Source organism: Pelophylax lessonae, assembly GCF_965119305.1.
Source record: "Pelophylax lessonae genome assembly, chromosome: 1".
Taxonomy (NCBI): domain Eukaryota; kingdom Metazoa; phylum Chordata; class Amphibia; order Anura; family Ranidae; genus Pelophylax; species Pelophylax lessonae.
The window spans coordinates 114248987-114274204 of record NC_138768.1 but is presented as its reverse complement, the minus strand read 5'-3'; the positions used below and the strand labels follow the sequence as shown (position 1 = coordinate 114274204).

The 25218-nt window shown below is 48.2% G+C and overlaps 1 protein-coding gene across 6 annotated transcripts in view; it reads left to right on the top strand.

The window, feature by feature from the left end:
* MAST4 (microtubule associated serine/threonine kinase family member 4) overlaps positions 1–25218 on the top strand; it is a 933584-nt gene that overhangs the window by 873739 nt on the left and 34627 nt on the right. For all 6 annotated transcript variants that reach the window (XM_082272235.1, XM_082272234.1, XM_082272236.1 and 3 more), the window contains 2 exons: positions 2611–2733; positions 15539–15651. In XM_082272235.1, the coding sequence (XP_082128361.1) occupies positions 2611–2733; positions 15539–15651 (236 nt within the window). The remainder of the gene's footprint in view (positions 1–2610; positions 2734–15538; positions 15652–25218) is intronic.

Here is a 25218-nt window from a genome sequence, read left to right as displayed (position 1 = left end):
GCATGTCGAGACAAAAATAAGGGTGCTGCCACTGCAAACTTGTTTCTCAAGCTGCAAGAATCTGGGCTGTGGCTGTCCTTTTTGTAATTGTGACATCCTGCCAGTGTCTTGACCTGTTTTCTTGTTTGGGGTCAGGGCCTAATCAATGAGGCAAGGATGAGGATGACAGCTCTGAAACTGGAACCTCTAGAAGTAAATTGGCAATGGCAGCTTCAATAGTTCTATTCTGATACATTTCCATTAAAGAGGACCAGTCACTTAAAAAAAAAAAAAAAAAAAAAAAAAAGCTTGGGCATACAATAAAGTAGTTAAAAAAAGGGGGGGGGGGGAATAATACATTTTGCTTGTGTATTAGTATATGGAATAAAGTAACAATTCACTGTGGGTACAACCATCTGCTATATTATGCTATATATCTGCTATATTATATCAGTATATTATGTTGTAGATTTACAACTAGTATACTGAACAGGATTGCCTTTGTCCTCTGTAACTTGAATATTTGGTAGGGTGTGTATATATATGTATATATATGTATATATATATATATATATATATATATATATATATATTTTGTATGAATGGTTTGAATAAATGCCTTAGAAAAAATCAGTTAAAGACCAGATTTACTAATCTGACCCCTATGAGTGTAACTACTACAGGCCACATAACAGGATTTGATATCCCCTGTCTGCATAACCCGACAACATCATTTGTGACAATGCTTTTCATCATCTTCGCATAAATGATCATCAGCATAGTCAGTACACTACTAGGGACCATTGCTCTGATTTATAAGCAGTGCATGGAATTAATTTATAACCTTAACTACTTGCCTACTGTGCACTTAAACCCCCTTCCCATCCAGACCAATTTTCAGCTTTCAGCGCTCTCACACTTTGATTGACAATTGCGCGGTCATGCTACCCTGTACCCATATGAATTTTTATCATTTTTTTTCACACAGATAGAGCTTTCTTTTGGTGGCATTTAATCATCTCTGGGTTTTTTATTTTTTACAAAAAAAAAGAAAAAAGACAGAAAATTTTGAAGAAAAAAAAGTTTTTCTTATTTTCTGCAAGTACATTTTGAAAATAAATTTTTCTCCTTCACTGAAGGGCGCTGATGAGGCGGCACTGATGGGCAATGATAGGCTGCACTGATGAGGTGGCACTTATGGGCACTGATGAGGTGGCACTTATGGGCACTGATGAGGAGGTACTAATATGCCGCGCTGATGAGCACTGATAGGCGGCACTGATGAGCACTGATAGGCGGCACTGATGAGCACTGAGAGGTGGCACTGCTGGGCACTGAGAGGTGGCACTGCTGGGCACTGAGAGGTGGCACTGAGAGGTGGCACTGCTGGGCACTGAGGTGGCACTGCTGGGCACTGAGAGGCGGCACTGACGGGTGGCACTGATGGGCACTGATAGGCAGCACTAATGGGCACTGGTGGATGGCACTGATGGACACTGATGGGTGGCACTGATGAGCACTGATGGGCGGCACTGATGAGCATTGATGGGCAGCACCATCAGTGCCCACACTCAGTGCCCATAGTGCTGCCAGTCAGTGCTCATCAGTGCCTAGATGAGCAGGCACTGACTGACAGCACTATGGGCACTGATTGTGGGCATTGATGGCGGGCACTGATGGCGGGCACTGATGGTGGCAATTTGTGTATGTGTTTTACCTTTAGTAATCAGGGCACTGGTGATCAGTGCCCTGATTACATTCCTGTGTGTCCCCGGTGGCTAACGGCTCCCCCTCCTTCCTCACACTGCAGTCTCCGTGTGAGGAAGAAGCGCCGGCGATGAGAGATGATCTCATATGTTTACATATGAGGTCATCTCTCATTGGACGGTCCGATCACGTGGTGAATGGCCGCTGTGATTGGCCATTCACCACGATTTCTGATCGGCTGTGTCCAAGGGACACGGCCGACACAGATTTTCCCCGATGCGCGCTTGCGGGAGCGCGTCACTGGGAGGCCGTTTAAAAACGGCCTCCCGAAAATTCAAGTCCGCGCTGCAGCCGTATATAGGCTGTAGCGCGGATGGGAACTGGTTAAAGTATCAGTTCACCCTTTTTCCACCCTATTAAAGGACATATGTAAATACAATATACAAACACCGTTTGTGAATGCTTTGTGTAGCCATTATGGGCATGCAACTGGTTTTACTCATTGGCCATTTTTTTTTGTTTACACAAGGCACTCACCTTTCAGTCATATCTGTCAAATACTGCAATCCTTTCTGCATTGTAGTACAATCACTGGTGAGAGAAGGCTAAGGTACACTACAGGCAGTAGTGTGTTAGATGCACAAGGTTCTGATTACATGCTGCCTGTTCATTCTATGGTTCTTTCACCCCCCCCCCAGTGCAAAATGTAGTAAATGCTGTGTAGAAAAGGCAGTAAAATTATTTTATACTATACGTCTTCTATTAACTCCTGTCATTGTACCGGTTTGCTTATTGTATTCCACAGTTGAAAACGAATGAATGATTCTGATGGCCTGCTTTTCATACATAAGCTCCATATTTAGGAGGAATGGTAGTATCTTCCAGAATATCATATTGTGTTTTTTTTTTTTTTTTGCTCTCCAGGTGGTGCGTATGAGGTGAAGCAACATCCCTTCTTTTGTGCCTTAGACTGGAACAGCCTACTGAGACAAAAAGCCGAGTTTATCCCACAGCTAGAGTCAGAAGATGATACCAGCTATTTTGACAGTAAGTGGAAAAGATCATCTTGTTTTAGTTGGAAGCCAAAAGATTTTACATAATGTGTATGCTGTTGTTGTTTTCCTAGAGTGTCTGTCCTATACAGCTCTCTTGCCTATCGCTCATTAAGGATTTTCAACTGTGTATGTGCAGGCGTTGCACACTAAGAGGAGGTAAAGAGGAACAGCAGTCGGCTCACATAATTTGAAAAAAAAAAAAAATGATTTGCCATTCTGAAGCTTCCTTCCAACCACTTTGCATATTATTTATATATACTGTGATTCTGTACTTGCCAAATATGCTGCAGAAATCTCCCTCCACTAAATCTGGCTGCAGCCATTTTAACTGTGGGCAACTGAAGCTGCTGACTGTTCACTTCCTGGATTTACACAGAGTCTCTCTCTCTCTCTCTCTTATGACTAATCCCTCCCTCTCTTGCTGACAAACTCTGAGAGTGAGAGAAAGAGCTGTGCATGATGTCATTAGCCTAAGCTTTTTACCAGACAAGAAAGAGGAAGTGGACTGTATAAGGTATTTACTAGCAGAAAAAAAATGTTTTACTATCCAAAGTTAAAACAACAAGGGCAGAAGATTTATTAGATGGAAAGATGAAAAAATGACAGAAGAGCCGCTTTAATTATTGCCAATTATTCATTTCAGTTTTTATTTATGTGAGTTTTGACTGTATTCTTTCCTAATACTTAAAGGGTAACCCCACTTTCGTTAGGGAAAAAATAGCAAATAAAGAAAAAACAATATAGCGTATACAATTACGACACAAATCATATTGTAATTAAATGTTGTTAAAAATTACCTTTCCTTTTCAATCTGCAGCTGTTGTAATTTTCTGAAAATGCAATGCAATATGGCTACCTGGAGGTGTTCTGTACACAGAATGTGTACTGACCACACCCAGAAACATCATTTCCTGCTTGTGTGATTGGCTCACCAATTTTCCCCAAAGTCTGCACTTAGATACAAGTCAGATTTCTGGCATCCCCTGCACCAAAAATATCATTTCTCTATCGCTCATTGACAGACGTAGTCCTCGGTGATACAGCACCTTCGGGTTATGTTGCCTCCATAGGAGTAGGACTAGACAGGAAATAAAATGCTCTGGCCACACCCTAGGGGCAGTCCCCGAGGGTATATCCTCTCTCTCTCTGCCACAGCAAATCAGTTTTTTTCTGTCTAGTCAGGAGTAAGGACCTAGATACCTTGCTGGGATCTTCGGTCCTGGCAGGATTTTTTTCTTAGAAAAGATTTTTTTTAGACAGCTTTTTTTCTCCAGTGTTCCTGTGAGATCTTCAAGCAAGAGAGCTGAACTGGGCGACTGGCTGGATGTTGAGATCCAGTGGTCACCCCAGTTCAGCCTACGAGCGCGTGCAGGCCATAGCTCCGCGCTGGGTTGGCCGCGACATAGTCCCACTTGAGGGGACTGACCCTGGGAGTTAAACGTCTCGCTGAAACGCCAAGGACCATGAGTCACGACGTCCGTATTGGTCGACAGCCCTCCAACTTCGGTGGAGAGGGGTACTGTCAGGAGTTGGCGCCCGCCTGGTTCCGGTATGGTGAGTAGTATGTTCCCCTTTTCCCCCTGACGGGTCTTGTGGTGAACGCGGGCCCCTCTCTGTAATGGTAAGGATGGGTTCCCCTCTATCCTATAACATAGCACAGATCCCCCTATATTGAGTGTGATTTGTGTGTACAAAAAGCCAGCAGGCTTGGTTTGGGAGCTGACAATCTAATTACAAAGTATGTTTAAATGATTGTAATATGTGGCAGCACTGGAATCTTTCTGTGTTACTAGAAGTATCCTACCTGTCAGAAGCCACAGGACAGGTATGCGGCTTGCCAGGTCATTCCTCCAGCTGAAGCAGGTCTCCCGACGGCCACGCGGTTCCGCCAGGGTTCGGTACCGCCGGTCAAGCTGATCTCCATGAGAGAAAGATTTTGCGATGCCTAGTTACTCTGCAGGACGCCGCTATGCTGTATCAAACCGCCGTAGATCGCACGAGGCTGCCATTTTGGCGTAGCCTCGTGTCTGCAGCATGGGGGCGGCCATGTTTGAGGTGACTCAAACACCTCGTGGAGCTAGGGGAGGCGCCGGAAGGCGTGCAGAGGGGCGGAGCCGCCTCCTTTCTTCCCGGGCAGCCAGCCAAAAGACTTCCTGTTTGTGAAGACAGCGCTGTAACCTGTTGCAGTGAACTCTGAGCATCAAGTGGTGAGCCTGGGGGTCTATCTCTCTCTCTCTCGATCGATAGGGATCCCTAGCAGGTAACACTGAGGGGCTTTTGTGGCGCTGGGGGTCTGAAAAAAAAAAAAACGTTTTTTATTTAAGTTTGGATTGTATTTTCCGGGTAGTTACTGGAATAATCATGGACCCTGCCACACAAGTACCCCCACCTGTTTCCCTCGAGGGGGCCACGGGACCCGCCGGTGCACAGAGTATGGATGCATTTACAGCAGTTTTGGAGTCTATGGTGGCTCGGGTGGAGGCGGCCTGTCAGGGACGGGGGTCAAGAAAGCGACCCCCGCCTACCCCTATATTATCTGACACCTCTGACTCAGATTCAGAGATGGTCACTGCAGCTGCAGGTCCCTCTGCAAGGGCTGTTATCTCAGGTAAAGCTCCCTCAGACAGTGAGGAGGACGTTCATTCTTCCGCCATAATTCAGGAAGAAGCATTGGTGGACGCACTAGTTGTGGCGGTGCGGGAAACCTTAAGACTTGAGGTTTTACCGGCAGAGGCAACTGAAACAGAGATTCCCTTTGGTACTAACAAGCCCATCAAAACGGTGAAGGTTTTTCCTGTACCCAAGTGTTTTGGTAATAAAATTAGGAGAATGGGAGCATTCTAAGCGTACCTTTACTATTTCCAAGCGTATTGCTAGACGCTATCCGTTTGAGGAATCCCTCATTAAGAAATGGACGGTACCACCAGTGGTGGATCCACCTATTTCCAGGCTGAATAAAGCCACGGTTATCCCAGTGGAGGACACTTCGTCCTTTAAGGATCCGGTGGATCGAAAGATGGAAGCGGAGTCCCGCACTATCTTCTCCCTGATAGGGTCAGCATTTAGACCAGTAATTGTTATTGGTCTAGTTTCCCAGACACTAACGGAATGGGCGAGATTGGTACGCCAAGACCTAAGGGGAAAAGATATCCCACAGGGAACATCTGATTTGATGGAACAGATTATACAAGGGCTACAGTTTGTCTGTGACGCAGCCTTGGATGCTTCCCCCCTATTAGGGCATGCATCTATGTCAGCGGTAATCCTCAGACGTGTGCTGTGGTTAAAATGCTGGTCAGCTGACCTAGGTTCCAAAAAGACCTTGACGAATCTCCCCTTTCAGGGGAATCGCCTATTTGGGGCCACCCTAGATGAAATTATTAAGGATGCCACTGGGGGCAAGAGCACTTTCTTGCCACAGGCTGCTAAAGCTAAGGGACCTCGCAACAAGCGAAGACCTTTCTTTACCGCCTATAAAGGGTTCGCACGCCCGGCTGGAACAAGCGGGAAAGGCAAGACTCCTCCAGGAGGGTTCAAGAAAGGCTGGTCGGACAAACAGAGGACCGACTCAGCCAAACCCGAAGCAAAGGATTACACAGCCTGAAGGTGCGCCCCCACCCGGGTTGAGGGTGGGGGGACGTTTTCACCGGTATTCAGGACATTAGATCGAGCATCGACTACTACTACCGGTGCGATTCTTCCCTTCCAACATTTAAGTACTACAGGGAGCAGTAGTCACCGTTCCCTGAATAGATCTTTTCCTTTACCTTTTCCTAAGATTAGTCTCAATTCCCCACAGGAATCGGATCTGGTTGACCAGACAGACCAAGAAGCCTCTAGCCGGGTGACTTCGGTCCCTGAGATTCAACCAGGAGAGATCACCGTTCCTGATAGGAATCAGGTGTCGGATAAATGTGTGGGAACAGAAAACGACCAGACTTTGTCGGATGGTCGGGGCCAGATAGCTCTAGGGACGCCTGGTTCAAATCCCGTCAGTGCCAGTGGTCCTAGAAATTCTAGGCTGGCCTCGTCAAGCCGGCCTGGCCGACTTGGACTTGCTAGTCGCGGACGTTCCGTGGGAACTGCGTCTCAGGGAGTATCTGCGGTCTCGAGGACCAATCTACCATTGTGCTTTACAGTCGCTGGTTTTAATGGCCTGGCCATTGAGACCCAAGTACTGAAGGACAGAGGGTTGTCAGCTTCAGTCATTCCTACCCTGATTAAAGCAAGGAAAGCGACTTCCAGCAGAGTCTATTATCACACATGGAAGACTTATATCGCGTGGTGCGAATCTTTAGGATTTCCTCCACGTACCTATTCGGTGACTCGAATATTGGCCTTTTTGCAAAAAGGGGTTGAGCAGAAGCTAGCCTTGAGCATCATCAAGGGTCAAGTTTCAGCATTAACAATCTTCTTTCAGAAACCTTTAGCTACCAAGTCCTTGGTGCGGAATTTCATCCAGGGGGTGCGGCACCTGGCTCCACCAGTCCGCGCGCCCTTACCGCCCTGGGATCTTAATTTGGCTTTTGTCGGTTCTACAGAAACCTCCTTTTGAAAACATCAGGGAGATTCCCTTGCTTACTTTGTCCCAGAAGGTGGCCTTCTTGGTGGCTATCACTTCTGCACGCAGGGTGTCAGAACTGGCTGCTTTATCATGCCAGTCCCCATACTTGGTGATTCATAGGGATAAGGTAGTACTCCATCCTAAGCCATCCTTTCTTCCTAAGGTGGTTTCAGATTTTCATCTGAATGAAGATATTGTACTACCTTCCTTGTGTCCTCAGCCCAATCATCATCGGGAACATGCGTTGCATTCCTTGGATGTGGTTCGGGCAATCAGGGTATACCTGAAGGCTACGGAATCGTTCCGTAAGACGGATTCACTTTTTGTGATCACGGATGGCCCCAGAAAGGGGTTGCCTGCATCTGCCACGACTATTGCCAAATGGATTAGACAGACGGTGGTACAGGCTTATTCTATTAAGGGTCAGAGTCCTCCGTTCCCTGTTAGGGCGCACTCCACTCGAGCGCTCAGTACTTCCTGGGCCTTTCGCCATCAGGCGTCAGTGGTCCAGGTATGTAAGGCGGCCACCTGGTCGTCGGTACATACCTTTACAAAATTTTATAAAATTGATGTGATGGCATCGGCGGATGCCTCATTTGGCCGCAAGGTTTTGCAGGCCGCAATTTGAGGAGACCGATGGTCTACCTCAAGGGTTTTTTTTTTTTTTTCTGTTTGAAAATTTTTTTGTTGAGTCTCATCATTAAGGATGAGCATTGTAAACTTCTAGTTGGCACCGGTTGGGCCTTCTATATTTGGATTTGATTTCCATTTTCCCACCCCTCATTTGTGATACTGCTCTGGGACGTCCCGAAGGTGCTGTATCACCGAGGACTACGTCTGTCAATGAGCGATAGAGAAAAATGGATTTTTGTAAAATCTTACCGTAAAATCCTTTTCTCTTAGCTCATTGACAGACGTAGTACCCGCCCCTCTGTTTTTTGAGTTGGGTTGGGTTAAATTCTCTAAACACTGCTTTTGTGACATAACTGATTTGCTGTGGCAGAGAGAGAGAGGATATACCCTCGGGGACTGCCCCTAGGGTGTGGCCAGAGCATTTTATTTCCTGTCTAGTCCTACTCCTGTGGAGGCAACATAACCCGAAGGTGCTGTATCACCGAGGACTACGTCTGTCAATGACCTAAGAGAAAAGGATTTTACGGTAAGATTTTACAAAAATCCATTTTTTTGGTGAGATACTCCCAAAAGGAACACGTCTAAAATGATGGAGGCCCAGCAGCTTTGCTCATTAGAGCCCTGCAGCTGCCACATCTGATAGATAATTATGAAACCACTCCCATTTGACCCACTCAGCACAGAGGCACAAACAGGGATTTCTTCAGAATAACAAAAGGTAGGCATCTGCAACAAAGTTTGTTAAAATCCTTGTAATGTACAGAGATCACCCAGAGAGCCCATTCAGACTAGCGCGACACGACTTTGGGGGGAGTCTATGCAAGTCGCTCCGAGGTCGCCCCAAAGTAGTACAGGACCCTTTTTCTAAGTCGGAGCGACTTGTGTCGCTCCTATTAGAACAGGTCCTTTGCTAATCAATGGACCGCGACATACCGCGATTTGTCAGGCTGACAAGTCGCCTGACTAGTCGCGCTAGTCTGAATGGGCTCAGAGGGGAACGTTTTTTCTAAACAAAAGTGGAGTTACGCTTTAAGTTCCCACAAATGTTTGACATCTCATCTCATAAATAAATATCACTGGGATCAGTGTGAGTGCATTGTAATAGAATATGATTGCTTATATTAATTAAAAAAAAAGGAATTCCCATCAGACAAATTATCTACAAATCAATTTGTTGCATGAATTTCATTGTATTGGATGGCACAGTGTTGTAGTGGTTAACACTTTTTCCTAGCAGCAAAAGGGTCGCTGGTTCGAATCCCAACCATGACACCACCTGTCTGGAGTTTGCATGTTCTCCCTGTGCCTGTGTGGGTTTCCCATGGAGGATGGCAAACTGGGCCCCCTTTCCTTGGGTCACTAATAGTGGCATAATGTTTGTGACAATAGTTTCAATAGTTTTGGTGCATTGTTTTGGACTGAAGAGTTTAAAGGGGTGCACAGATAAGTGGCTAACAGGGGCAAAGGAAAAAAAAATGTCTCTGTGCTGGTGGTGTCACTGGAAGGAAAAAAAATGTCCTTCCATTGGTGGTGTCACTGGAAGGAAAAAATGCTTGTTTGCTGCTTCATTGACATCTGTACCAGTGGGAGGAAGTTGGGGAGGGCAGCTGGGCTCTGAGGGTGCATGGAACTAAAGGGCTCTGAGCGAGGAAGGGGCTGAAAAGGTTTATACTTTCAGTTGGGGGAGGCAGTAAAAACAATGGTTAACCCCCCCCCCCCCAAGCTGCAAAGGCAGTAGTTTGGGATATAGATGCTGCAGGCGCGATGCATTGTATCCTGCCAAAAAAATACCACTGTCTTAATCAGTAGGCAGTCCTTCCTGATGAATACAACCCATATAAATACAGACAATGTTAACAGAATCATGACAGGATGTACTAAGGGACCTCTGTTAAAGAGGAAGTTAACCCTCCTCTGACACTTGTACTTATAGGTAAGCCTATATTAAGGCTTACCTATAGGTACTGTAAATATCTCCTAAACATGTACGGTTTAGGAGATATTTACCTTACATGCAGCCAGTGACGTCACTGGCGCATGCGCTCTGAAGGGCTGGTGCCGTTTCTTCAGAGACCCGTGCCGTGACTGTCGGCTCCCGCGCGCGTGCGCGGGAGTGACATCACCCCGGCTCTGGCCAATCAGATGGCCGGATGCCGCGATCCCTGAAGACGGGCGACTGGACATGTCGCCCGTCATAGAGGTGAGCGGACGGCACGGAGGGGGCTCGTTCTAAGGTAAGTATTTCATAATGAGCTAGTATGCGATGATGAGCTAGTATGCGATGATTACAACCTCTTTAAAGCTTGATGAAAGCTGTGTGTTGCAACATTTTGCTCTAGAAGAATGTGAGTCACACAGCTAGGCCACATAGTTAACAATCAACAATAAAGTGTTACCAAACCCAGATCCTGGATTTACTAGATCTGGTCTCACACAGTAAGTGGAAATGCACTTATTTTAGTAAATATAAACTGATAAATACCTTTTTTCATCAGCTGTATATAGCAATTAGAGCAGTGGAGGCTGGTGCTCAAAATTTTTTTGGAGGGGGGGGGGGGGGGGGCACAAACAGAAAAATGTAATAGGCATTGCTTCTCGGTAAAAAACGCTGTAAAAAATGTTTTGACTTTGAGGTCACACAAGTGTGAAAGGGACCTTCAGTAATCAAGGTACAGTGCCTTGAAAAAGTATTCATCTCTTCCAACATTTAAGGTGGCTGTAGTAGGAATGAAATAAAAGAAAATCCTCTATTCCACAGCCACCTTAAGAGCCAGTTCACACATATGCCATGACAGACATCGCATGTGATTCGGAGCGCACTGCTCTACAAATCACATGCGATGTCTGTGCGTTGCGAATTCAGCCATACAGATTGTATTGCTGAATTTGCATCGCATTCAGACCAAAGTCGCACAGGACCCTTTTTTTCACACCTATGCGATCCGATTCATGTCCAAATTGACAGTTCACACTGCGATATGCAAACTAATCTGGGGGTGTCATTAACTTTGCATTGACACCCCCAGTGATTGGCATATGGCAGTGTGAACTGCCTGGGAGTCAGGCAGGTGCGATGCGGGAACCTGCAGTGGATTTGCAGGGTTCCCGCATTGCATATATGTGTGAACCGGCACTTAATGACTGCAGATAATGAACTGAGCAGCTGAACTGTTGGAAGAGATAACAAGTAATCTGGGATGCAAAGGGTGTCAGGCAGACAGTCAGTGATGGCAATGGTCAGATCTGAGACCGTACAGTAGAGAGACTGCAGAAATGATACAGGAGACAGTCAGAGACTGGAGAGATGGTACAGGAAATGGCCAGGGACTGCAGACATGGTGCAGGTACTGTGGAGATGGATGCTCCCCCCCCCCTTTACATCTCTGTAGAGGGGGAGATGTAGCAGATCAGTGTACACAGCTCTAGGACCTGGACGAACATGTCTTCCCTCTAGAATATACCTGTTCAGTGTGATCTCTGTTTCCCTCCCCCTCCTCTGTGTGCAGGCATGGCCAGCCAGACCCAGACTACTCTGTTTACTCTCGCCCCCCCCCGACCCTTACGTTATCAGCAGTGTCCCGATCCAGACAGCACACAGATCCCCTCATACTCGCAGCCAGTCAGCTCAGCATTGTCCCAGTCCAGACAGCAGGTTCTCTCACTCAGCAACGGCGTCCTCCTGTGTAGCAGCAGCAGGGAGACAATGGAAAGATGTCTGGGCAGGCTCAGGCAGGAAGCAGACAGTGACGCCCAAGCACTGCCCCTATGATGTCCACTCACAGGACGGCATCCAATCACAGGACAGCAATCCGAGTGGGAGTGTTCGGGCGCATCGCTCTGCACCCCAAGGACACTCTAAAGAGCCGCCAATGAGCATACTAAAAACTGGCACATGATGACAAAATCCCCACCCCTCTCTATAGCAGCAGTGTGTCCGGTGCCCCGCTGCCATTAAAAGAACACTTTTTGTTTTTTCAATGCTGATGCTACGGTAACTATCCTGGGGGGGGGGCGGTGCCCCTGCACCCCCTTTTGACCAGCCGCCACTGAATTAGAGCAACTAATGAACTGTGACTTGTATCAGTGAGTGCTGATAGCTTGTAGGAGGAGTTTTCATTTCTCCCACGATTGTCCTATCAGGCTTCAAGATCCTTAATTCTCTGTCTGAACATGTCTGGACAGTACTGCTTGAGCCTGTGCTGATCACATGTACCTTACCAAGAAAAAAAAAAAAACTCTCTAGCAATACACACCAAACTGAACAGCCTGACTCTATAGATAGACTCTGTAAGTATTCGGTTATTTTTTGGAGTCTGGTGAAGGAGATGATCAGATAAGACAGCATCAGCCTTTTTACACATTACAGAGGACTAACCTCTTAGGTTCTACACTAAGGGATAAAACAAGCATGCTTTACTGCTTATACAGACTGATTTTACTGTTGTGGGTTTAGTAACACTTGATCATTCACCCAAGGTGGCATTTTTATTGTTAACCTAGTGTTCTATATTGCAATATGAACTTGTTTTCTGCCACCACACATTTGTGGGGAAGAAAACCTTGTCCTCTCAACATTGGACATAAGCTGCTTTCTCAATGCAGGTGTTTGGAAGCTGGCAGTGGGTTATAGGGGAATGGTGGATGACAGGTGGTGGGATGTTAGCAAGGCGACAGTGGGGTACCAGGTGTGATGAATATGACAGGAGGTAGGGTGTAAGCAAGCTGGCAGTGGTGTGCCAGGTGTTATGCGGATGATAGGGAGTGGGGTGTTAGCAAGGTTGCAGTGGGGTGCCATGTGTGATGAACATGAGGATGACAGGGGGTGGAGTGTTAGCAAGGTATCAGTGGGGTGCCAGGTGTGATGAGGATGATGGGGTGGGGTGTTAGCAAGGTTGCAGTGGGGTGTCAGGTGTGATAAACATGAGGATGACAAGGGGTGGGGGTTTTTAGCAGGTATCAGTGGGGTGCCAGGTGTGGTGAGTATGAGAGGGGAGGGGTGTTAGCGAGGTTGCAGTGGGTTGCTAGGTGTGATGAACATGAAGAGGACAGGGGGTAGGGTGTTTGCAAGGTATTAGTGGGGTGCCAGGTGTAATGAGGATGACAGCGGGTGGGGTGCTTGCAAGGTAGCAGTGGGTTGCCGGGTGGGATGAGGATGAGAAATACAGGGGGTGGAGTGTTAGTAAGGTGGCGGTGGGTTGCCAGGTGTGATGAGGATGACAGGGGGTAGTGTGTTAGGAAGGTTTTGGTGGGGTGCCAGGTTTGATGAAGAGGAGGATGGCAGAGGGTGGGGTATTAGCAAGGTGGCAGGGGGTTGCCAGGTGGAAGGAGGATGACTGGGGAGAGAGAAAAAGAGGAAAGAGAGAAAGAAGGATCACAAATATGAAAAAAAAAACAAATTTTTGGCATGATCTGTATTATTTATGAATATAGAAATTGGGAAATAAATTTATTTTTAAAAGTTTAGAAATATCTATGTCCTCAATATGCATGTCTGCAGGCTGTAACTGATGCTGTTGAGAAGTCAAAAAAGTGTGATGTCAATATCATGTGACCTGAATAGCTCAGCAAAAACCACAAAGTGTTCTCTCCAGCATTAGAGACCAAACTGAGCATGCACAGCTGAACTGCACTTACTGTGTGTTATCTGGACTTGCCTAGAGTGAATGTGCAGGAGGGTCACACAGCCTTTTTACACAATGCAGAGGATTATTGACTTGGGTTACACAGGCAATTTAAACATCCTTGTGACCGCAATAGGCATGTGACAGGTATTCTTTATAGAAATATCCGGGGTCTACAAGACCCCTTTAAAGCATTAAAAACACCAAGATATGTGTTTTTTGAAAGCTTTTCTTTTTTTTTTAAATGGTTGCGTTGACATCTGGGTAAACCGGAATGGATGTCAAGTCATCGCTTCCGGGTTACCATAGCCGAGAGCCGATCAAAGCTAATCCAAGCTTTGTTCGGCTCTTTGACCAGCCTTTGGAAAGGCTAGCTGGTCCCTCTGGTCTCCCAGTGGGTAGGAAGAGCAAGAGAAAGCCGCAGTAGGGGTGGGAGATGTTCCCTCCCATTGCTTCAGCTACAGGCATCATCCGGGTATAACCACTTCAAGTCCAGTGACGTACACGTACTTGGCTGGTTCCGGAAGTGGATATTTACTTACCGTATTTTACTACATCAAAATGGTGTCCTATATCATTTTTTTTCTTTCATCTCTTAGCTACACACACCCTACTAGAAATGCTGGGGGGGGGGGGGGGTTCAAAGTGATTTCTCAACATATTAAAGCATGAAGACTTGGATGGATGAGGTATTTTGCTTTGAATATTAAAAATGAATTAGTGTTTTTAGTTTGTAGTGCTCAGATACAGTTTATTTCTGCTTCAAAGGGTTTGACACTCTAAACCAGTGTTTCTCAACTCCAGGCCTCAGGGCACACTAATAGGCCAGGTTTGCAAGAAAACTGAAATATATCGCATGTGATATCATTTGCTGCTCAGTGATTGCAGTATTCTAATCTGCATCCCCCCCAAGGTAATACTTAAAATCTAGCCTGTTAGTGTGCCCTGAGGACCGGAGTTGAGAAACACTGCTCTAAACCATTGCATTGCTGCCAGCCCTTCTCTTTTAATCTCCTATCCTGCATTGTATAACTGCTTGCAAGAAACAATGCCCCTTAATACCTTTATGAGAAGTGTCTTTAGGCCGCTCTGATAACACAATCTAGGGCTATAGCAGGAGGAGCCGAGCTCTACCTCTGATGTCAGCTGGGAGTCACGTGACCACAGAGCTGGCCGCTCGGCTCCTCCTGCTGTAGCCCTGGATTGTGTTTTTAGAGTGGCCAGGATTCACGTGACCACAGAGCTGGACACTATAATCATTGCTATTGAATGAGCCCTGACCACTGTGGTCTGCCTGCGTGCCTCCATCATCCGTAGCTCTTCTCTCTGCTCTCCCCCTCCCCTCCCTGCCTCTCCGCTCCGTGTGTCTGTGTCTCTGTCTCATTGTGCTGTTTAACCTGCTATAAGGAAGCAGGATCTCAATTTTTTTTTTCTTTGGGGTAACATGCACTTTTATATACATAGTCTGGGCACTTTAAGAAGGGACGTCACATTATAGACCAGCAGATTTTGGTGAAATAGCAAAAGGGGACAACATTTTCTAATTTATTCTAAATTAAAGTGTTGTCTTAATACCAAGGACATTTAAATATCTTCACTTCCATCAAAATTACAAAAAAGTCTATGCTCGGTGGAGCCACAATTTTTTTTTTCTTTTTTTTTTTCCTCTCATCAAACTCACCAGGCTATAAAATTTGGTAAGAGAACTTAACAAAGGTGACCAAATTACCCTTCAAATATGGTGGGCCAGGAGATCTCATTGGAGGTTGGGGAATGATGTACGATTGTTGTCTGAATTTGAGTGTAACCTGGATCTGATAAGGTTCACCTAATTCCTGATGTTGCCTTTCTTTGCAACCATTTTGTTGGTCTTGGGGTAGATGCTATTCTTCTTTTATCCTGCTTAACTCAACCCTTTCTTGTCCACATGCATATGTATACTTCTGTATGTTGACTTTTACGTTTGTATTACTTTTTAGCCCGATCTGAGAAATACCACCACATGGAAACCGAAGAGGAGGAGGATACCAATGATGAGGACTTCAGCATGGAAATCAGACAATTTTCATCATGCTCACATCGCTTTTCTAAAGTAAGCATGATTTGACCCTGGCTCATAGGTGTGCACAGCAGTGATAGACCGATATCGTTTTTTCGTTGCTGATACCGATATTTTGGCCAGTGCATATCTGTATCGGCTGATATGCGCTGATATTTCTGTACATTTAAATTAATTTAACTTAATTTTTTTTTTTTCTTGACAGGTACTCTTGTGGAGGGATCTGGGGGTCTAGAAGACCCCAAACTCCTCCTCTTCACTTAAAAGCATTCAAAACACCAAGTTTGGCTGGTTTTAATGCTATCATTTCTTTAATCTGGTGCCAGTACCCGGAAGTGATGTCACTTATGACATCACTTCTGGGTTTTTGCATGGAGACCCGATCAGAGCCGAATGAGGCTTTAATTGGGTCTTCAGCAGCCTTGCAGGCTGGTTGCCCAGGTCATCCATGGGACAGGAGACCCGGGCGAGCCGCGAAAGGCGGCAGAAGAGGGGGGACGTCCCTCCCGCTCCTTGTAATGACAGCCGAGCAGCTTCTCAGCCGCATAGGTTGTCATTACAAGACAGCCGACCGTCGGCTATGGACGCTGGTACCGGGGTGATGCCTCTAGCTACAGGCATTACCCCGGAACAAGCAGTTTCCCGTAATATCGGCAATATCGGTTAACTCCGGGGCCGATTCCGATATATCGGGAAAAGTGCATATCGGCCCTAGATATATCGACTTTGCCGATAATCGGTCGATCCCTAGTGCACAGCCTATTGCATTTGGGTGTGCACCCCTAAGCTCAGACACACGTGCATATTTATGCGTGTGTAAATAAATAAATAAATATATATATATATATATACATACACACACACACACACACACACACACACACACACACACATACATATATGTAAAAAAAAAAAGAAGAAATTTAATTGGTCTTTCATTCAATAACGAACACAGCTCCATATCTTTTTTGGCCTTTGGGTTATGCTGTTCTCCGTAGTAGTAGGACTAGGCTGAAACTTATTTGACTACGCCCCTAGGACAATCCTAGGGGGTATACATTCCACTTCCCGCTATAGGACTTCCGTTTTTTCTGCCTAGTCAGGATAAGGACATAGTTCCTTGCTGGGATCTCTAATCTTGGCATTTTTCCCTTTCTAAGTGACATTTTTTTCTTCTTTTATTATTTTCTTTTCCTGTGAGAACTGCAATTAACTGCCAGACTGGGCAACACACTCTATATCCTAGATCTTTACGGTCTTCCCAGTCTGGCCAGCGAGCGCGACCCAAATTTAGCTCTGCGCTAGGTTGGCTGCGATGTAACCCCACTGGACGGGGCTGGCCAGCGAGTGAAACACCTTGCGAGAACGCATAGCCCTGGTCATGACACTGGTTAATGACCTGAGTCACAGCGGGAAATCTTTGCCGCAGCACCCCCATTCCAAGATGGTGCAGTGGACTGCTTGGAGTTGTGCCCGCTCAGTTCCCAGGTGTGGTAAGTAGTGTCCCTTCTCTTTCATCTCCGGGAAAATATTTGGGTGGACGCAGGCCCTTTCCTTGGGTTGGAAGGCCCCCTATGTGCCCTTCCTTCCCACATTGTGCTCCCCCTGCACAAGTTGCCCTCACCTACCCCCCTTGGTCCCCTCTCCCCCCGGCGTGGCCCGGGTATTCTCAGGTGTGGGTGTCATGCGGTGATGGGCTGGAGGGGGGGAGGGAGCGTGCCACGGGCGGCTCACAAAAATCTTTTATATGGCAGGGGTCTCTGTTAGGGCCCCCTGGCAGACTTCATGTACCTGGAGAGCCGTTGGGGGTTCTGGGTGCTTTGCCGCCATTTTTATGTGAATGGCTGTTCTGTGGCTTTAGCGGGCCATGATTGTGTAGTCCGGCGGCCTTGTTTTCGGAGTTTCCCATTGAAATCAATGCAAGGCCATATTCTTGTAGCCTGTGGAGCTGCATGGCAAGAAGTTTGGCGCTCTGAATCCTTCCCTAAGTTGGTGGTGGTGAGTCCCTGTGGGGTACAGCTCCTTCTTTCTGCTATACCAGCACTGCTGGTGCGCTGGGACTTGTAGCGGTGAAGGGGGTTTTTTATTGCACTTTTTTCACGATATTGCATGTGGCCTCCGGGTTAACCATGGAGTCCCCGGAGCACGTGTCACCACCTGACCTACTCTCGGAAGCTGCAGAACCCTTTGGGTCTCAGTCTGCCCTGGCGGCTATGACGGCATCTCTTTTGAAGAAACTGACAGTTCCACCGGTGGTGGATTCTCAGGTTTCCATAAGCCATGCTGCTTTCAGTGGAGGATTCCCCGTCTTTTAAAGACACGGTGGACAAGAGAGCTGATGCCTCTCTGGATGCACCCCCTTTACAAAGCAATAATGGTACACATAATGTAGAAAATACATGATAAAAACAGGGCTTCACCTACCCCACCATCCCAGGGGTTGGGTATTGTTTGGTTGTTATTCCCTGTGGATGCTGTACTGTATGCATTTTATTTCCACTACCACTTTGTTTTTATCATGTATTTTCTACATTATGTCTTCCATTATTGCAAGATGAAAACAGTTTGTTTATATATTTTCTCCTATGTGTTGACTACACTAGAGCCCCTTAAAGTCACACAGAGGGTTTCCGTTATTTTCTCTTCAATTGTTATTGGGCTCAGCTGCTTTAGGTTTACATCATCTGGCTTCCCATTATATACTGGTTAAGCTTCTGGTTTACCTGGTTCGCTATGTTTAGCCCTATTTGGGAATTATGTGCATTGCTGTGTTTTTTTCCCACCCCCTCATGTTGATACTGCTTTGTCACGTCCCAAGGGTTAAAGAAGATATGGAGCTGTGTCCGTCAATGAACGAAATTGAAAACTGGATTTTTGTCTTACCGTAAAATCCTTTTCTCTGATGTTCATTGACCGACACAGCACCCACCCCTCTGTTGAGTTGGCTTATTACTCTACTGGCACTGCTTGTTACAAACTGAAGTCCTATAGCAGAAAATGGGAAGTATACCCCCTTGGATTGCCCTAGGGACATAGTCAAATTTGTTTCCACCTAGTCCTACTCCTATGTAAAGCAGCATAACCCAAGAGTCAAAGACGATATGGAGCTGTGTCCGTCAGTGAACATCAGAGAAAAGGATTTTACGGTAAGTCAGCAAGCAGCTTGCTCTGGGGGGACCCGAGCCGAGTCAGAGCTTCCTGTGTCCATTCACACACAGAGCTGTGACCCTGCCTCACCCCCTCTCTCTCCTGATTGGCTGAATGATTGACAGCAGCGGGAGCCAATCGTGCCACGTTGCTGTCTCAGCCAATGAGGAGGGCAGTCCCAGGCAGTTTAGACACCCCTGCAACATCGCTGGATAAAGATGGGCTCAGGTATGTATTAGGGGGGCTGAACGGGGCTGCTGCACACAAAAGTTTTTATTTTTTTTTATTTTTTTACTTAATGCATAGAATGCATTAAGATAACAAAATCTTCTGCCTTTACAATCCATTTCAGTGAAAAAACACAGAATTGGATATAACAATTAATGCTACTATTATTTAGCATTCAATCTCCCTGTGTATAGATTGCAAAAGATACAGGGATGGATAGAGATACTTGGGTGCTTTCAATTTATTGTTTTAGAGATTCCCCAACAATTACCTGAAAGTGCATATATATGTTGGGTAATTAGATTGTGCCACTATCAAATTATGACTTCCCCCAAATACATATACAGTACACAAGAGACTTTGATGCAAGACAGTCATCACACCCTAGATCAGGGGTACTCAAATGTAAACTTGAAAGGTCCACTTACCAATTTTCCATTCAGTCCCAGATCTCGAAAAGTGACTGTCAAATTCCAAATACAGAACGCCAACAACCAAAAAAGGCATTCCCCAAAACTTGCCTCCATCCAATGCAGAGTGACCAGTGTGCCCCCATTAATGCAGAGTGACCAGTGTGCCCCCATTAATGCAGAGTGACCAGTGTGCCCCCATTAATGCAGAGTGTGCCCCCATTAATGCAGAGTGACCAGTGTGCCCCCATTAATGCAGAGTGACCAGTGTGCCCCCATTAATGCAGAGTGACCAGTGTGCCCCCATTAATGCAGAGTGACCAGTGTGCCCCCATTAATGCAGAGTGACCAGTGTGCCCCCATTAATGCAGAGTGACCAGTGTGCCCCCATTAATGCAGAGTGACCAGTGTGCCCCCATTAATGCAGAGTGACCAGTGTGCCCCCATGAATGCAGAGTGACCAGTGTGCCCCCATGAATGCAGAGTTACCAGTGTGCCCCCATGAATGCAGAGTGACCAGTGTGGGTGCCCCCATTAATGCAGAGTGACCAGTGTGGGTGCCCCCATTAATGCAGAGTGACCAGTGTGGGTGCCCCCATTAATGCAGAGTGACCAGTGTGGGCGCCCCCATTAATGCAGAGTGACCAGTGTGGGCGCCCCCATTAATGCAGAGTGACCAGTGTGGGCGCCCCCATTAATGCAGAGGGACCAGTGTGGGCGCCCCCATTAATGCAGAGTGACCAGTGTGGGCGCCCCCATTAATGCAGAGTGACCAGTGTGGGCGCCCCCATTAATGCAGAGTGACCAGTGTGGGCGCCCCCATTAGTGCAGAGTGACCAGTGTGTGCCCCCATTAATGCAAAATGACCAGTGTGCGTGCTCCCATTAATGCAGAGTGACCCGTGTGCGTGCTCCCATTAATGCAGAGTGACCCGTGTGCGTGCTCCCATTAATGCAGAGTGACCCGTGTGCGTGCCCCCATTAATGCAGAGTGACCCGTGTGCGTGCCCCCATTAATGCAGAGTGACCCGTGTGCGTGCCCCCATTAATGCAGAGTGACCCGTGTGCGTGCCCCCATTAATGCAGAGTGACCCGTGTGCGTGCCCCCATTAATGCAGAGTGACCCGTGTGCGTGCTCCCATTAATGCAAAGTGACCAGTGTGCGTGCCCCCATTAATGCAGAGTGACCAGTGTGCGTGCCTCCATTAATGCAGAGTGACCAGTGTGTGTGCCTCCATTAATGCAGAGTGACCAGTGTGCGTGCCCCCATTAATGCAGAGTGACCAGTGTGCGTGCCCCTAATAATGCAGAGTGACTAGTGTGCGTGCCCCCATTAATGTAGAGTGACCAGTGTGTGTGCCCCCATTAATGTAGAGTGACCAGTGTGTGTGCCCCCATTAATGTAGAGTGACCAGTGTGCGTGCCCCCATTAATGCAGAGTGAACAGTGTGCGTGCCCCCATTAATGCAGAGTGACCAGTGTGCGTGCCCCCATTAATGCAGAGTGACCAGTGTGCGTTCCCCCATTAATGCAAAGTGACGAGTGTGCGTTCCCCTATTAATGCAGAGTGACCAGTGTGCGTTCCCCCTATTAATGCAGAGTGACCAGTGTGCGTTCCCCCATTAATGCAGAGTGACCAGTGTGGGTGCCCCATTAATGCAGTGACCAGTGTGGGTGCCCCCATTAATGCAGAGTGACCAGTGTGGGTGCCCCCATTAATGCAGAGTGACCAGTGTGGGTGCCCCCATTAATGCAGAGTGACCAGTGTGGGTGCCCCCATTAATGCAGAGTGACCAGTGTGGGTGCCCCCATTAATGCAGAGTGACCAGTGTGGGCGCCCCCATTAATGCAGAGTGACCAGTGTGGGCGCCCCCATTAATGCAGAGTGACCAGTGTGGGCGCCCCCATTAATGCAGAGGGACCAGTGTGGGCGCCCCCATTAATGCAGAGTGACCAGTGTGGGCGCCCCCATTAATGCAGAGTGACCAGTGTGGGCGCCCCCATTAATGCAGAGTGACCAGTGTGGGCGCCCCCATTAGTGCAGAGTGACCAGTGTGTGCCCCCATTAATGCAGAGTGACCAGTGTGTGCCCCCATTAATGCAAAATGACCAGTGTGTGTGCTCCCATTAATGCAGAGTGACCCGTGTGCGTGCTCCCATTAATGCAGAGTGACCCGTGTGCGTGCTCCCATTAATGCAGAGTGACCCGTGTGCGTGCCCCCATTAATGCAGAGTGACCCGTGTGCGTGCCCCCATTAATGCAGAGTGACCCGTGTGCGTGCCCCCATTAATGCAGAGTGACCCGTGTGCGTGCCCCCATTAATGCAGAGTGACCCGTGTGCATGCCCCCATTAATGCAGAGTGACCCGTGTGCGTGCTCCCATTAATGCAAAGTGACCAGTGTGCGTGCCCCCATTAATGCAGAGTGACCAGTGTGCGTGCCTCCATTAATGCAGAGTGACCAGTGTGCGTGCCTCCATTAATGCAGAGTGACCAGTGTGCGTGCCCCCATTAATGCAGAGTGACCAGTGTGCGTGCCCCTAATAATGCAGAGTGACTAGTGTGCGTGCCCCCATTAATGTAGAGTGACCAGTGTGTGTGCCCCCATTAATGTAGAGTGACCAGTGTGTGTGCCCCCATTAATGTAGAGTGACCAGTGTGCGTGCCCCCATTAATGCAGAGTGAACAGTGTGCGTGCCCCCATTAATGCAGAGTGACCAGTGTGCGTGCCCCCATTAATGCAGAGTGACCAGTGTGCGTTCCCCCATTAATGCAGAGTGACCAGTGTGCGTTCCCCCATTAATGCAAAGTGACCAGTGTGCGTTCCCCTATTAATGCAGAGTGACCAGTGTGCGTTCCCCCTATTAATGCAGAGTGACCAGTGTGCGTTCCCCCTATTAATGCAGAGTGACCAGTGTGCGTTCCCCCATTAATGCAGAGTGACCAGTGTGGGTGCCCCATTAATGCAGTGACCAGTGTGGGTGCCCCCATTAATGCAGAGTGACCAGTGTGGGTGCCCCCATTAATGCAGAGTGACCAGTGTGGGTGCCCCCATTAATGCAGAGTGACCAGTGTGGGTGCCCCCATTAATGCAGAGTGACCAGTGTGGGTGCCCCCATTAATGCAGAGTGACCAGTGTGGGTGCCCCCATTAATGCAGAGTGACCAGTGTGGGCGCCCCCATTAATGCAGAGTGACCAGTGTGGGCGCCCCCATTAATGCAGAGTGACCAGTGTGGGCGCCCCCATTAATGCAGAGTGACCAGTGTGGGCGCCCCCATTAATGCAGAGTGACCAGTGTGGGCGCCCCCATTAGTGCAGAGTGACCAGTGTGTGCCCCCATTAATGCAGAGTGACCAGTGTGTGCCCCCATTAATGCAAAATGACCAGTGTGTGTGCTCCCATTAATGCAGAGTGACCCGTGTGCGTGCTCCCATTAATGCAGAGTGACCCGTGTGCGTGCTCCCATTAATGCAGAGTGACCCGTGTGCGTGCCCCCATTAATGCAGAGTGACCCGTGTGCGTGCCCCCATTAATGCAGAGTGACCCGTGTGCGTGCCCCCATTAATGCAGAGTGACCCGTGTGCGTGCCCCCATTAATGCAGAGTGACCCGTGTGCGTGCCCCCATTAATGCAGAGTGACCCGTGTGCGTGCTCCCATTAATGCAAAGTGACCAGTGTGCGTGCCCCCATTAATGCAGAGTGACCAGTGTGCGTGCCTCCATTAATGCAGAGTGACCCGTGTGCGTGCTCCCATTAATGCAGAGTGACCCGTGTGCGTGCTCCCATTAATGCAGAGTGACCAGTGTGCGTGCCCCCATTAATGCAGAGTGACCCGTGTGCGTGCCCCCATTAATGCAGAGTGACCCGTGTGCGTGCCCCCATTAATGCAGAGTGACCCGTGTGCGTGCCCCCATTAATGCAGAGTGACCCGTGTGCGTGCCCCCATTAATGCAGAGTGACCCGTGTGCGTGCTCCCATTAATGCAAAGTGACCAGTGTGCGTGCCCCCATTAATGCAGAGTGACCAGTGTGCGTGCCTCCATTAATGCAGAGTGACCAGTGTGTGTGCCTCCATTAATGCAGAGTGACCAGTGTGCGTGCCCCCATTAATGCAGAGTGACCAGTGTGCGTGCCCCTAATAATGCAGAGTGACTAGTGTGCGTGCCCCCATTAATGTAGAGTGACCAGTGTGTGTGCCCCCATTAATGTAGAGTGACCAGTGTGTGTGCCCCCATTAATGTAGAGTGACCAGTGTGCGTGCCCCCATTAATGCAGAGTGAACAGTGTGCGTGCCCCCATTAATGCAGAGTGACCAGTGTGCGTGCCCCCATTAATGCAGAGTGACCAGTGTGCGTTCCCCCATTAATGCAAAGTGACCAGTGTGCGTTCCCCTATTAATGCAGAGTGACCAGTGTGCGTTCCCCCTATTAATGCAGAGTGACCAGTGTGCGTTCCCCCATTAATGCAGAGTGACCAGTGTGGGTGCCCCATTAATGCAGTGACCAGTGTGGGTGCCCCCATTAATGCAGAGTGACCAGTGTGGGTGCCCCCATTAATGCAGAGTGACCAGTGTGGGTGCCCCCATTAATGCAGAGTGACCAGTGTGGGTGCCCCCATTAATGCAGAGTGACCAGTGTGGGTGCCCCCATTAATGCAGAGTGACCAGTGTGGGCGCCCCCATTAATGCAGAGTGACCAGTGTGGGCGCCCCCATTAATGCAGAGTGACCAGTGTGAGCGCCCCCATTAATGCAGAGGGACCAGTGTGGGCGCCCCCATTAATGCAGAGTGACCAGTGTGGGCGCCCCCATTAATGCAGAGTGACCAGTGTGGGCGCCCCCATTAGTGCAGAGTGACCAGTGTGTGCCCCCATTAATGCAGAGTGACCAGTGTGTGCCCCCATTAATGCAAAATGACCAGTGTGTGTGCTCCCATTAATGCAGAGTGACCCGTGTGCGTGCTCCCATTAATGCAGAGTGACCCGTGTGCGTGCTCCCATTAATGCAGAGTGACCCGTGTGCGTGCCCCCATTAATGCAGAGTGACCCGTGTGCGTGCCCCCATTAATGCAGAGTGACCCGTGTGCGTGCCCCCATTAATGCAGAGTGACCCGTGTGCGTGCCCCCATTAATGCAGAGTGACCCGTGTGCATGCCCCCATTAATGCAGAGTGACCCGTGTGCGTGCTCCCATTAATGCAAAGTGACCAGTGTGCGTGCCCCCATTAATGCAGAGTGACCAGTGTGCGTGCCTCCATTAATGCAGAGTGACCAGTGTGTGTGCCTCCATTAATGCAGAGTGACCAGTGTGTGTGCCTCCATTAATGCAGAGTGACCAGTGTGTGTGCCTCCATTAATGCAGAGTGACCAGTGTGCGTGCCCCCATTAATGCAGAGTGACCAGTGTGCGTGCCCCTAATAATGCAGAGTGACTAGTGTGTGTGCCCCCATTAATGTAGAGTGACCAGTGTGTGTGCCCCCATTAATGTAGAGTGACCAGTGTGCGTGCCCCCATTAATGCAGAGTGACCAGTGTGCGTGCCCCCATTAATGCAGAGTGACCAGTGTGCGTGCCCCCATTAATGCAGAGTGACCAGTGTGCGTTCCCCCATTAATGCAAAGTGACCAGTGTGCGTTCCCCTATTAATGCAGAGTGACCAGTGTGCGTTCCCCCTATTAATGCAGAGTGACCAGTGTGCGTTCCCCCATTAATGCAGAGTGACCAGTGTGGGTGCCCCATTAATGCAGTGACCAGTGTGGGTGCCCCCATTAATGCAGAGTGACCAGTGTGGGTGCCCCCATTAATGCAGAGTGACCAGTGTG